The sequence below is a fragment of the Gymnoscopelus microlampas genome (genome assembly GCF_963454915.1).
Source record: "Gymnoscopelus microlampas genome assembly, chromosome: 3".
Classification (NCBI taxonomy): Eukaryota; Metazoa; Chordata; class Actinopteri; order Myctophiformes; family Myctophidae; genus Gymnoscopelus; species Gymnoscopelus microlampas.
This window is the reverse complement of record NC_139940.1, coordinates 10967447-10981145: the sequence shown is the minus strand read 5'-3', so window position 1 is coordinate 10981145 and position 13699 is coordinate 10967447. Positions and strand designations below refer to the sequence as shown.

The following is a 13699-nucleotide window of genomic DNA, read 5'->3' as shown; positions in this document are numbered from 1 at the left end:
GACCATTTTCAAAGATAGTGAAAATAGCAGATCGGCTATTTCCACTTTTCATCCTACGACAAAGTATACAGGGCTTAAGTAAGTGGTTAAGATGCTCCGCTTCTCCTGTTCCACTCCCTGTCAGTTTTCCTACTATCTGAATCAATAAAGAAAACTCAGAAAGGAGGATTGGAAAGCCCCTCCTCAGATATTGTCAAAGGACCACTGTACCTGATACACTCGCTTGCCGGGGGCTGAAATCTCAAAGCAGGAGTCTTTCTTGGAATCCTTTCGGAGAGCGCTGTTCATTTTGACACCATATCCATCAACCCCAAACTCACCTTTCTGCTGCTTGTCTGTCAAAAAGATTAGGTTAATTGAGCAAAGATGGTGGGGTCCTTAAACTCCCCGTCTCTGACACCACATGTGCTCCTTTCTGGCCTAAGATTAAACCCATAACTTCCCTTAACAATAATGCATTTATGCCATCTCCTTATTTGCTTAAATACTTTCTGTCTCAGAGAGAGAGAGAGAGAGAGAGAGAGATACTGTATATAGTTGTCCTAGTAATATATACTACAGTAATATTTAAATGTAACCCCTTTCTTTGTAAACAAAGTGGGTTAAGAGTAGCAGTAAAAAGCTTAAATGGACTACTGTACAAGCTTAAAATATCTACGGAATAAAATGGAAAGGCAGCATTGCCCTGCTCCCTCCGATATGAATTCCAATAATAAACTGTGACATATCGTAGCTCTCTGCATCTTCAAGATGTTTTCTAAATCTAAATGAAGAAAAACGCCTGTACCTTTGTCATTGCTGTAGTAGTAGAACATATGGCTGCTTAGAGCGCACCATCTCTTCTGCCATTCAGTGCCAAAGAAACTGTGATCTACAAAAGGAAGAAAAGTTCATAATCTTAACCACTTGAAACCCTTGCAACCCTATCCTGGGCTTGTCATAATAGGTGAGCATCTGCCAAAAACAGCTGATCTACAAGCCCTTATAGATCTGCTATTTTCAGCGGATCACATATAGACTCTTGGAGCACCCCGGTTAATGATGTATATAGGGTTTAACTTAATGAGAAATTACACTTTCTTTTTTTCAGTTCTGTTCAATCTTCACCATTAACATTCCTGGTGTGGATCTGACAGAATAACGGACATGGAACCAAAGGGAACCCACCTTTTCTGCGTTTCTCCAAGTACCCTTTTATTAATACAGAGGTCAGATCCTGGGCTGCCACAGGTGGGGACTGTTGAGCACCTGGAGAGGAAGTGAAATCGAGAACATGTTTAGAACTCAAGAACACTATGGTGACTAGTGAGTGCACTATAGTGCACTACAGGAGACTATACATTACAGGGCATACATAACAGGGCACTAGAGTGCACCATGCAGTGCACTACAGGGGAAAAGTGAACTCAGATCAATATACTGCACTTCAGGTGCCAGTGCGCTCAGTGCTATTTTTCCAAAAGCACCCCAAGATAACAGTGCTGCTGTTCTTATTGAAGCAACGCCTCCAAACTTCGGTTTTATGAGTTCGAATGCATAATAAGGATATTATTGGTGATGTTAACATCTTTGTTGACAAAGTGACAAAATAACTGTGCTGTTCTTGATAACTATGGACCGACGCAGCATGTGATGGAGCCCACAAACAACAAGTCTCTGGCACACTCTGAAATTAATCATCTCCAAGGGTCTGAACATGTCTAAGGTATTGGTGGCTGTCTGGCTGATATAGAGTACAGAAGTCCTGATGTCACTCGTTCATCCCCAGGTTCGTAAAGTAATTTTGCTATGGAGAATAACATAGGGTCATCTAAGAATCGTCTCATATAAGAATTGTGGTCCAAAAATAAACAAACTGTCTTGGCGATATTGTCAGGGAGGAGGTTCTGTATCGTTTATGATAGTCAGTCACTTATATTTGATACAGTCTGTTTCTAACAACCCCTCCTGTGACATTAGCCTCTGAACTTGTATCCACCAGAGCCTGCAATGAATTTGCCTTTCTTCGGTGACAAAGTTCAGAAAATTAGACAAGCAGTAAGTACATCCATTTTGGGTACAGGGTGTGTGTGTCTACTTAAAACTAATTCAAGTACCATGACACAATTTGAGCCGACCATGAAAAGTTATAGGACATCATACAACATCGGAAATCCTCCTCCTGTTGCCTTGATATTCTGCCAGCAGGCAGAATGCATGGCCTCAGACCGTTTACAAATTGTCAACACATCTCTTCTCTCAGGTTACTTCCCACAGGCCCTGAGAACTGCAGTCATCAAGCCACACTTAAAAAAAAGAATTATCTAGACACATCACTAATGAACAATTAGGCCCATATCAAACCTCCCGTTTTTAAGTAAAATAATTGAAAAGGTCTGTCTTTCAACAACTGGACGACTTCTTGGCACTAAACAACGGGTTTGATATATTCCAGTCAGGATTTTGACCACACCACAGCACTGAGACTGCTCTTGTTAAGGTCTTCAATGACATCCACTTAAATAGTCTTAGTATTAATAGATCTCAGTTCTGCATTCAACATGGTCGACCACAACATATTTATTACTAGACTGAGTGGAAATCTGGGTGGGACTTTCTGGCGCAGTACTAAACTGGTTTGAATCATACTAAAAGGACAGGGACTACTTTGTGTCAATAGTTAATTACACATCTGAACAGACAAAAATTACATGCAGAGTTCCGCAAGGCTCCATTGGGACCTGTTCTGTTCAAAATCGACATGCTCAGACTGACTCAGATTATGGAAAACAAGAAAATATGTTACCAACCTTGGTAATGCAGAAGACACAAATTTACATAACCATATCACGGGACTAATGGTCCAATGCAAACGCTGAGTAATTGCATTGGACAAATCAATGATTGGATGTGCCAGAATTTTCTTCAATTAAACAAAGACAAAACTGAAGTAATTGTTTTTGGAGCCAAGGAAGAACGATTAAAAGTCAGAGCTCAGCTTCAATCGGTAATGTTAAAAACCACAAAACAAGCCAGAAATCTTGGTGTAGTCATGGACTCCCGGCCCAGACGCTGACCCAGAAATATTGATCCATTCATCTCGACCCAACTCAATAATAATAATAAATTTACAATTAATGGTTTGACTGCTCTCAACAGTCATGTTTTAATAATTAAAACTAAGGGATAAAGTAGTTGTGTGCTCAGCTGGTAGATCAGCTATTTGTAGTATAATGGATAGTATAATGGATAGGTGGTTAATATCTATAAGATGAGAGTTGCCCGGACGGCTGGCATAGCGGTCCGGGCAGCTAGGCTGCATTAGTCTGACAGCGTGTCGCGGGTTTGAATCCCGATGACCTTTGCTGCGTGTCACTCCCCATCTCTCTCCCCATTTCCTGTATAAAAAAATATAAAAAATTAAGATGAGAAAATTCTTTAGCTGTTGAGGCAGGGGGCAGTGTTTGATATAATCCATATAAATATTCCAGTCTATAACCTTGGTTATAATGTACTAGGTTGAGCCAAGGTTTGTTTATCCACTCGGCTGTGTTTTGGCCCGTCACTGGTGGAGTCGCCCTGTCCCGAGTCGAGTGCAACTTCAATGCAAATGCTCAAATGCTGTGTCAAAGTTGCTTTGTGTGAAAGGTCGGCTATAAAACTGGCAGCTGCTTAAGACCCAATAAAACGCAGACCCTTTTCTAACACTACGATCACATAAGGCTTTCCCTGATACTCCATCTACACAAGTTAATAGAATAAGAATAATAAGAAAGGGAAAAATCACATACCATGACCATCTATATGTTACCATGATGGTGTACGGCGACTGTACATTGAGCAATGCGTTTTCTCTGAACTGCAGGCATGGTGGTAATAGGCCAGACCCTAGACTGTGACCAGGGCTAATAAACCATGCTCTTGCTGTCAGGGGTGAGGGGTTGGGAGTTGGGGTGGGGTGGGGGGGGGGGTCTGTCTGGTGGAAGTAGCAGTTATACCCTCAGATTGCTTCCCCAAAGTATGTTGCCAAGCTACAGCTGGAATGTCTGCCTCACTCTCGCCTCCTCAGAGTCACTTTCTCCCACACACGTCACTTTGTGGTTTGTACGTTCATTCCAGCTTTAGCTAGGATGGAGACCGTAACTTTGCCTGGGGAGCGATTTTCACTAAAGGTTAACATAAACACGCATCTAAAAGTGCGAAACAGCAATATTAGAACAGCATATACTGTAAAAGAGGTGAGCCAAGTTAGAGAAAGCCGCAGCTAAAAACACAAGGGAGTGAGATGTTGTATAACACAGTGGTTCTCAAAATGGGGTCCTTGAAAAGGGTTCCAGGGGGTCCCCAGATGGATTCTTACAGGTCTATAACTCAAAGAGTACAAATGGAAGAAAAACTGGACACTCACAGGTCTGTAACTCAGAGAGTATGCATGTACACACTCTGAGTTATAGGGGTCCGTGGCCTAATGCATACCAAACTGGGAAGAAAAGTTTGAGAACCACTGATATAACAAATATAACCAAGTAGGCATTTGACCAATGAATGCACTAGTATATGCGTACTAGTATATGCGTCCTCATCTCTGTCTGTGCGTTCTGAATGCAGCGAGCCTGCGTTGCTGTCGACCTCTTCCTCATCATCTGAATCCTCTCCACCTATTTGGGTGACATTGACAGAAGAAGGTGCTAGTTAGTCACGTCAAATGTTATATCATACAAAAAGAGCTATATGTGACTGGGAAATAAAGAGCTACTAACAACATGGACTGTAGTGTCCCTATTCTTGGGTGAACATTCAGCGAAAATAGCACATCTACAAGCTCACAACGTATCACAAAGTGGCGCATTGTGAGCTTGTAGATAGGCTATTTTCGCCAAAGAGATTTGGTTCAGAAGGAAAAACGGAGAGAACCAAGGAGAGCCCTGGGGAACCCTGGTCAATTAAGTGTAGGGTTTAAGTGAGAAAATGACTAAACATTGTCTCTTCTCTGTGTCATCTTTATGATATACCACTGCTGCCTGTAAAAGGCATTCAATTACATTATGTATTACTGCAAGCTTATCATTGTTATAATAATTAAAATCTCACTTTTGTGGTTGAAATCATGTGGGAACCTGTGTGGGAAACAGTAAACAGAGAACAGTTATCACATGTTATAGTGCTACACAAAAAGGATATTAGAGTATGATTTATGGAAGACAGCAAAGCATACTGTATAAGGTTGAAATAAGAGACATAGCATACCCCAATTTAACCTCTCTGATTCGTCTAACGAAGGCCTCTCTCTTCTCCTTTGCCTTCTTACTCAAAGCCTCCCCTTTCAAGCCATCAGAAAGGAAAGTTTCTAGATCTAAAAAAAGTAGATGAAAAGTAAATTATATATATATATATATATATATATATATATATATATATATATATATATATATATATATATATATATATATATATATATATATATATATATATATGAAACAAGTTAGTCATCACAGTAAAATCTGTTGTCACTTCACGCCAGATTAAAATTCCACCATTTGTCCGGCTTGAGTCATTAAATTAAAATGACTATAATAAACATTTTGCTATCAACGATGAGGGCGTGGAGAAGCCCAGTGCTATTCTATCGTACGACGGTGTCGGCTCGCAGAAAATAGCCGACCTACAAGCTCACAACGCGTCGCATGGGAAGGCGTTGTGAGCTTGTAGATCGGCTATTTTCGGCAAGCGACACCGCCGTACGGCGAAGCATCAAGTGCACTACTGCACTTGGCTTCCTCTTTTACAAACGGGTCACTTTACTTGAAAGCATTTCTCTTGGGCTTTGCTTTTCGGACCTAAAAAACGTCATAGGACAACAAACATTTTATAGAAGTTATTGTGAACCATACCCGAAATAAGTGTCGTTAACTCCTCTGGAACAGCACGCATACTTAACATGATTTCACACACACACTCACACAACTACACACAACCCCACCGTGGCAACACTGTAGCGTCCAGTGAGTGGAACTGTCTGTCTGTGGCTTAGGCTAATACACGGAAGCGAAAGTGCAACAGAGACACGGAAGTTTCAATTACTTATCTCTGACCACCAGTGTGTTCAGCTGTAGCCATGCAGGACAAAGCCCCTCCGAGTCTCCGACAGCCTGTTAAAGCTGCAATCCGTAAGTTTTCTTCATCATCATCATCATGTCCTTAAGGGATCTGAACCCTCAAACGTCTACCTATCTTGTTTATGTGGTAACAGGATAGATGGGCTCCAAAACATTCAAAACAAAGCATCGTTAATAAATTCAATCTCACAGGCAGTGCACCTAGTGCCCACTCTTCCTAGTGCCCACATTGCCATAGTGCCCACTCTTCCTAGTAGTACTCAGTTTACCCAGTGTCCAGTCTTCCTGGTGCCCAGATTTCCCTAGTGCCCACTCTTCTCCACCCCTAAGTGCCCACTCTTCCAGGTGCCCAGTTATCCCTGTGCCCACTCTTCCTAGTGCCCACATTTCCCTAGCGCACTGCCCACTCTCCCTAGTGCCCACTCTTCTCCACCTTTCCTGGTGCCCAGTCTTCCCAAACATATGGTGCCCAGATGTCCCTAGTGCCCACCTATCCTGTATCCGTTTAGTAGTCTAATACTTTTTAAAAATTAAGTTACACAAAATGGTTAAAGCTGCAATCCATAAGTTTCATTGTCCTTCTAGGATGTTAGAATTAACCTTGTTCTCCGATGAGGGAGATCAAATTTCTAGCCCTTTCAAGCCAAGCATGAAAGCCCTACTAGTCTAGCCTACTTACCTAGGCTATAAATAGCTTGAGGAACCGTTCAATTGAGTTCAATTGACAGGTGGCGCCACCTTGTGAGGTTTTCAGCTATTACTTTCAATGGTGTGACGTCACGTTCTCTTATTGTGTTTATGAGCTTCAGGTAGCCCTGATACATGACTGTCATGGTCGTGACTGCCGTGTGATCCATGGCTAGAGGAGGCAGTATTGCCATTGGCCTACTTTCCAACCACATGTAGGTATCCTACTCGACACAGCTGGGTAGGGGGCAACAGAGATAGATACCACCACCTCCAATCACTGCAGAATGCAGATGGATACAGATTGCTTAAAATAACCCTTTGTTTATTAAAATGAGTTCCGGATTGCAGCTTTAACTGAGACTTACACATGATAAATTAATGAACTGACTGAGGGTTTTACTGTTTGTCGCCCACGTAGTATAGTTTGCTTCCTTGTTCATAGAGTTTTATATGCTTTCAGTGGTCTGGTAAAAGAAAAGGGATGGAGCCTTTAATGGACCCACTGATCTTTACAGACTTGTAAAGTCAATAATCCAGGCATCATATCCTGATAATATTTTACGATTGATTCCAGATAGCATTTCTCTGCTGCATATAGAGGCTCCTGCGCATACAGCCACGAAGATTAATTGGCCCATCTCGCTATAACAGATCAACACACCTAGCCTACTTTTAATAATTACGCCGATGTGACCAATATGACATTTTGATTTAATGGACATTGGTGGCAACAAGGTAAATCAAACAAAGATGTAATGTTGCTGTGTGTGGGAAAGACGCTGATGTACTAATAAAGTCAATAACCCACGGTGTGATAAATTGATAATAGGCTATTTTTGATTGATGCTTAACGTTTCTCTGCAAGATAAGGCCACAAGGACTATTTTTGGATCAAAACACCAAAAAAGAAAAGGTGTGCGTGCGTGCGTGTGTGTGTGTGTGTGTGTGTGTGTGTGTGTGTGTGTGTGTGTGTGTGTGTGTGTGTGTGTGTGTATGTGTGTGTGTGTGTGTGTGTGTGTGTGTGTGTGTGTGTGTGTGTGTGTGTGTGTGTGTGCGTGCGTGCGTGCGTGCGTGAATGGTTGTGTGGGCGACATCTATGTGCATATTGAGCTTTTGTCTGTGAGCTTTATAGCCTAATCATTCTCCATTGCTCTATCAACTCCAGATTTTCGTATTGCATATCAGTCCTGAAGTGATGTTAAGGGGATCTCCCTTCCCTGCAAGGAATTACTTTCAGATGCAACGGTGCATGACGAGAAACACTGGCTGTAGGCCAAAAGACAGAAGTGTGCGCTGTATTGTGCAACTATTTCACGTTGTGTTCACTGAAGGATTACAGTGTGAATCCGCAGTTTGTCACATTGTTTATAGAGGTGTCAGTCATTCATTAGTCACCTTCTGACAAACAGTATCACCCAATACAGGTTAAAAGACTCAGCCTTTTGAACTGTAGAGATGATTGCCGTTCAAGAATACCTTGAAGCAAAGCAGAAATGTCACTCCAGCAGTCCAGCTGTAGAGAGAGAGAGAGAGAGAGAGGGGGGCCTGAGTGGGGATACTTGGGCCTTGCAGGTGGTGGTGGAGATGGGGGTGGTGTCTGGAGTCTGCTGGGATTTGCTGAACCCCCCACCCCCCACATCCCAAACTCAGTCAGAGAGTTTCTTTCTAAAGACAGGACAGTGCACTGTAGAGAGACACGATATTGAGTGGGGGAAAACAGCCAACACAGGTCTGCAGATATAGAATCAAACCTGGGACTGTGTGGTCGACGCAGGATCCACTACTGGCTTTTCTTAAGGCTTTTTATGCTTTACTTAGACAGTACATTGCAGAGATCCTGTAGTACAGGGCCCTAAATTACTCCTTTCAACAAAAGTAACATGTCCTTTCAGAGTTCAGCCGTGTACTTTTACCTCTTCGAAGAGGAGAGTTGTTTGATAGAAGATTGTGAGATATTGATGGCTTGATTCGCTTTCCCCCCCGCGGCCGTGGACTGGCTTGATGGATTTTACATTAGATTACAATTGATACATGTGAAATATGAATCCAATCTGAGATGTACCAGCTATGCCTTTTGGGCCTCATTCTGGGCCCCATGATGACACCTACTGTATTGAGTGCACTTGAGTATTCCCCAACCATTTTATTTCTACCAGCAGAAGAAAGTATATGTAACAGTATGATATAGTTTGCTATATGTTTGATAGAAAAGTAAGAAAAGGTACACACGCATAGCTTTTTTCTGAGAGGTAATGTGCCCCAGGTTTTTGTGTCAGCCACAAGTTCACATACTGTAATGCAAATCAATAGAGATCATATGAAAGTGACTTGATTACCACATAGCTAAACAAATGTATAAGGAAGGAAAAAGATGATGGAAGGTACAAATTTATAATTCAGTGTACAGTTAGAATCATAATGGCTAAATAAAAGGTATGGCTGTGTGCCAAAGCATTTTTTTCCAGCTGAAAAGGCAAGGCGCTCTCCTTCTGGGCGCCCAGAACTGAAAATATTTCAATTTTGGGCACCCAGATAAAAATGCCAGACGTGAACGCACAGCGCAAAATAGACGCCCAGCTCCTCGTCATGCTGCGGGTGTTTTCCATTGAAAACAATTCAAAACATACGCCTTGGTGGACAGACACAGCCCCTATGAGTAAATGGAGAAAGCTGCAAATCATAACTTTGTTAGACTAAATTGTTATTTTAACCAATCTGCATGGTAGAGTATGTTAGTACAATATAATTAAACACAACAGCGGTGGTTGTAGTTGGTTTACCTTCTCTTCTATTGAGACATGTATATCCTGTGGTCGGGTAGGACAAGCTGAAAACACAGTTTTCCACTGTACAAACAGGCTCCAGTCTTTCTGTATTAGCTCAGCAGTAGAAAAGTTGCACTGGGGACCCATGGTTCAAATCCCAGGTAGATTATGAAAGTTATGGATTGCAGCTTTAATATCAACACGTGGCAGTCCAAATGAGCACTAATGTTTCCAGCCTGAAGTTACCTTTCATGATTCAACTCGTTAGACTTCTATTCATCTATAGCAGTATAGGCTAGACTCATGATCATTTAAAGCCTGATTTATACTTATTGCCAGTGTTGTGTGCCAAAAACAGCAGATCTACAAGCTCACACCGCATCGTGTCACAATGCATTCTGAGCTTATAGATCGGCTACTTTTGCTTGTGACACTGGCACTCAACTAAGTATACGGGTAAGGGCATGGTCACACATGCCAGATTGAAACAGTCACGTGCCATTCACTTCCATTCTATGCAAGCGAAGGGGTGGATCTTCCGGCATGTGAAGCATTGTCGTGTCACGCGCCTCCACCCCTTCGAGCGAGGGGGTGTAGCTTACAGTTGAACCACGTCACATGGCGATGTGACGTGGCCGCGACAGGGTGATAGTATGATGCCTCAGCATGCATGGCTACTCCTCTTCAGTCACGCATGTTTGACCGTACGTTCAGACGCATCAAAGTTAAACAAAGTTTAACTCTGTGTGGTGGCGTGTTATGCGGCAATGCTTTGCAACCAGAAGCTCCACCCCTTCTCTCCCACAGCATGGAAGTGAGAAAGATGCAACTGTTTCAGTTGCGCATGTGTGACAGTACCCTAATATTAACAGAGATAGATTGGAAAGAAAACCTGCACTCGCTCGGCTCTCATGGTACATGACAGGGTGTATGCCTTTTTCCCCAGCACATTTCACAAACCACGACCCTGTTTTCATTGGCTACGCTCTCCTGACTCTCCTCCCTTTGCCTGGGTGGAAGTGATGTCTGCCCGCTTGCAGCCAGTCTCTTAACTAGATGTTAGCTAACTAAATGTTAGCTATAGCCTAACCCGCATGACTTTCAAGTAATATGTGCAATTTGGAAACAACCTATTATTCCGTCCACCACAGGTTTCCAACTCAAGATGCGCTTGTTGACACACCAGCCTGGTTGTCAAGTGATGTGAAAATCACAGTAATGGAGGCGTTGTTTGCTAAATTTGCTGGTGCTTAAGGAATACAGGCTGACTGGGGACCTGTGACATAATTAGTGAGCTTCTAGTCTTTGGAGACAGACTGTTGGCTCACACACTTTTCAAATGCCTCTGTCTACAACGCAGCGTTGAAAATGCACAGAAACTACAGCAGATGTCTGCCCTCCCCCACCTCCGTTTCATCATTGCAGTCGCATAAATAAATCTTACTGTAACTGTTTTAAAGCTATTTTAAAATATATTTTCATTAACGGAAATCACAGATGGCTTTGTAGCATTTCATTTGAAGATTGTGGAATAGTTGCCTGGCTTGAGACAAGTAGGTTCCAGCTTGATCTAATAAAAACATGCCAGTAATGTGGTTTCAATTAACTCTGAGAGTGTGAAAATGGACTAATATAAACAAGGCAAGTGTTACATTAACAATCACAATAACTGGACTCGGAGTAGCATTGCTACTGTATTATGCTAAAACCATCAACACTTAATATGCTCTCTGATGTCATATCCTGTTTGGTTCTGTGTAATCTGAGCAGCCAATAAATAGTTCCCTCCTGGTCATTCAAAACCTGACCCCTCCCTGACCCGGCAGCAGTTCCACCCGGTCTGTTGAGGGAGATGAGAGGCAGCCTGACCTTTGACCCTGTGTGTGTGTGTGTGTGTGTGTGTGTGTGTGTGTGTGTGTGTGTGTGTGTGTGTGTGTGTGTGTGTGTGTGTGTGTGTGTGTGTGTGTGTGTGTGTGTGTGTGTGTGTGTGTGTGTGTGTGTGTGTGTGTGTGAGTGAGTGAGTGAGTGAGTGAGTGAGTGAGTGAGTGAGTGAGTGAGTGAGTGAGTGAGTGAGTGAGTGAGTGAGTGAGTGAGTGAGAGAGAGAGAGAGAGAGAGAGAGAGAGAGAGAGAGAGAGAGAAAGAGAGAGAGTGATGGAGGGCTCGGGATGGAAGGGTGGGGGGCGTGGTGTTGTATCCAATTTCCCACAAAGCACTGCTGAAGCTACTTTCATCCAGCTTCCTGTTCACTCACAAATGTCTCTCTCTGATTGGCTGTCTGTCTCACTGCCCCCCACCCTTCTTTGCCCTCCTACAGGTTAGTGGACCCACAGACAACATGTTACACTCTCAGAGTAATGAAGTAAGACCCTAAACCAGTTTCTCAAACTGTTTAATTTCAAGGACCCCATAACTCTGAGCGTGTACAAAATGGAACCAAATGGACCCTTATCCTTTTGGTTTTATTTATACACTCTCAGAGTTACAGAACTGTAAGGATCCATTTGGAACACCCTTAAGGAACCCTGAGGGTCCCTGGACCCCACTTTGAGAACCACTTCCCTCACCATTCTTGTACAGAACTTCTTGTGAAAATAGGTATTGGTTAAGAGGTAGAGGGGGGGGCAGTGTCACAGTTGGCCACTCATATTTATTTGATTGGATTAAAAATAAGTAGATAACATTTTAAGATTAGTAACAACAAATAAAGTGATCTTATGGTAAAAGATATATCAAGTTACCAAATTGGGCTTAACCACTTAAACCCTTGATGAATAGAGTAAATGGCAGTTAAAGTTAAAAGTTATGTTTCGAAAATGTTATTTTTTATAATTGTGTATTTTTATTTAAAAAATCTATAATTTTTTGGCCATGCTATATAGGTCCTTATATGACATGCCCAAAATATGAACGCCATGTTGAAAGTAGTTAATATTACAGACACTTAGATTGCCTCAGACAATTCAATGGAAGTAAATCTATACATCTTGTGAATGCCTGTTTATGGGGATTAGGTTGGGGATGTGAAAGACATCGCAGCTATCCCTGGATCAAACGCATTGCACTATAGCCCTTTAGTGATAATCCTAATAGGCTAAAGTCTTTGTTAATGTGATGCTAATGCATCAATAATTTTCGATATTAATTCACCAAAGCCAGTAAATTATAGGTGTAACACATTGAGATCGATATTTTCCCGTCAAACTCAGAACAGACTTATGGTTGTAGCCTATTTCTCTCTCGTGACACATTGATGCTATTAATGACGGAATGGTGTATGTATTCATCAAGAATAACAATGAGCAAAGAAAGGTGGAGGCCTGTTTTTGTGGCAAATGGCTACTAATTGAATTATAGACTGCAATAAAATGCACGCTGGCTTCAGCTAAGGTAGCCTATTCCTCTTGTCCTTTTAATAAATTGTAGGCTAATATGCTAATGACGCAGACTGCGTCACATGCTAACAGCACAGAGCTCTACGTATAATCATACGAACAATAAAAAAGGCTCCTATTCGAGTTATATTTTAGGGATATAGGTACATTTTCAACTATTACAACAACTTATTAACTATTGCAACTCCTATATCACACTAAGCCAATTTATACAGATAAATATGCGTTTTAATACATTTCTCTGAAATTTAAAAAAATATATTTAAAAAAAAATTAGGACATGGTGACTATGGCGCGATGTTTAATTCAAGGAGATTGAATTACACCGTGGGGCCAAGCTATAAACAAGCACCCTCGGTGCTGCGAGTTTTATAGGCTATAAAATTTAATTGTAGAACGCCAACAAAGTCACAGCTTTTGGCCTGTAAACTCCGAGGCAGGCACAACCGCAATAGGCTCGTGCGTTCAGTTCACCGAGACTATTTATCTCTTATGATCAGTCGTTCTCAACCTGTGGGTCGGGACCCACATGATTGTGGGGATGGGGGTCCCGGGTCCCAGTCCCAGATGACAGTGAAGTGACAATTTAAGGACTTTTAAGACCTTTTTTAATATCTACAAATAAAAAATAAATAAAAATAAGACCATTGCATCAAAAGTAATAAACAAAATAGCCTACTATAAAAACTGGTCAAACAAATTGTCAAATTATATAAGAAAGAGGCTACATTTGTGAAAATAGCCGATCTGCAAGCT

At 41.9% G+C, this 13699-nt stretch overlaps 1 protein-coding gene across 2 annotated transcripts in view; it reads right to left on the bottom strand.

Annotated features, from left to right (window-relative positions):
* skap2 (src kinase associated phosphoprotein 2) overlaps positions 1-13699 on the bottom strand; it is a 135813-nt gene that overhangs the window by 11680 nt on the left and 110434 nt on the right. Inside the window, exons 2-8 of one of the 2 annotated variants that reach the window (XM_084052830.1) lie at positions 5871-5943; positions 5227-5332; positions 5071-5096; positions 4545-4637; positions 1168-1248; positions 788-871; positions 211-335 (exon numbers count right to left, since the gene is read on the bottom strand). In XM_084052830.1, the coding sequence (XP_083908956.1) occupies positions 211-335; positions 788-871; positions 1168-1248; positions 4545-4637; positions 5071-5096; positions 5227-5332; positions 5871-5919 (564 nt within the window). In that variant the 5' untranslated portion in view covers positions 5920-5943. Of the gene's footprint in view, positions 1-210; positions 336-787; positions 872-1167; positions 1249-4544; positions 4638-5070; positions 5097-5226; positions 5333-5870; positions 5992-13699 lie in introns of those variants that run through there. The other variant, XM_084052831.1, reaches the window with a different exon arrangement.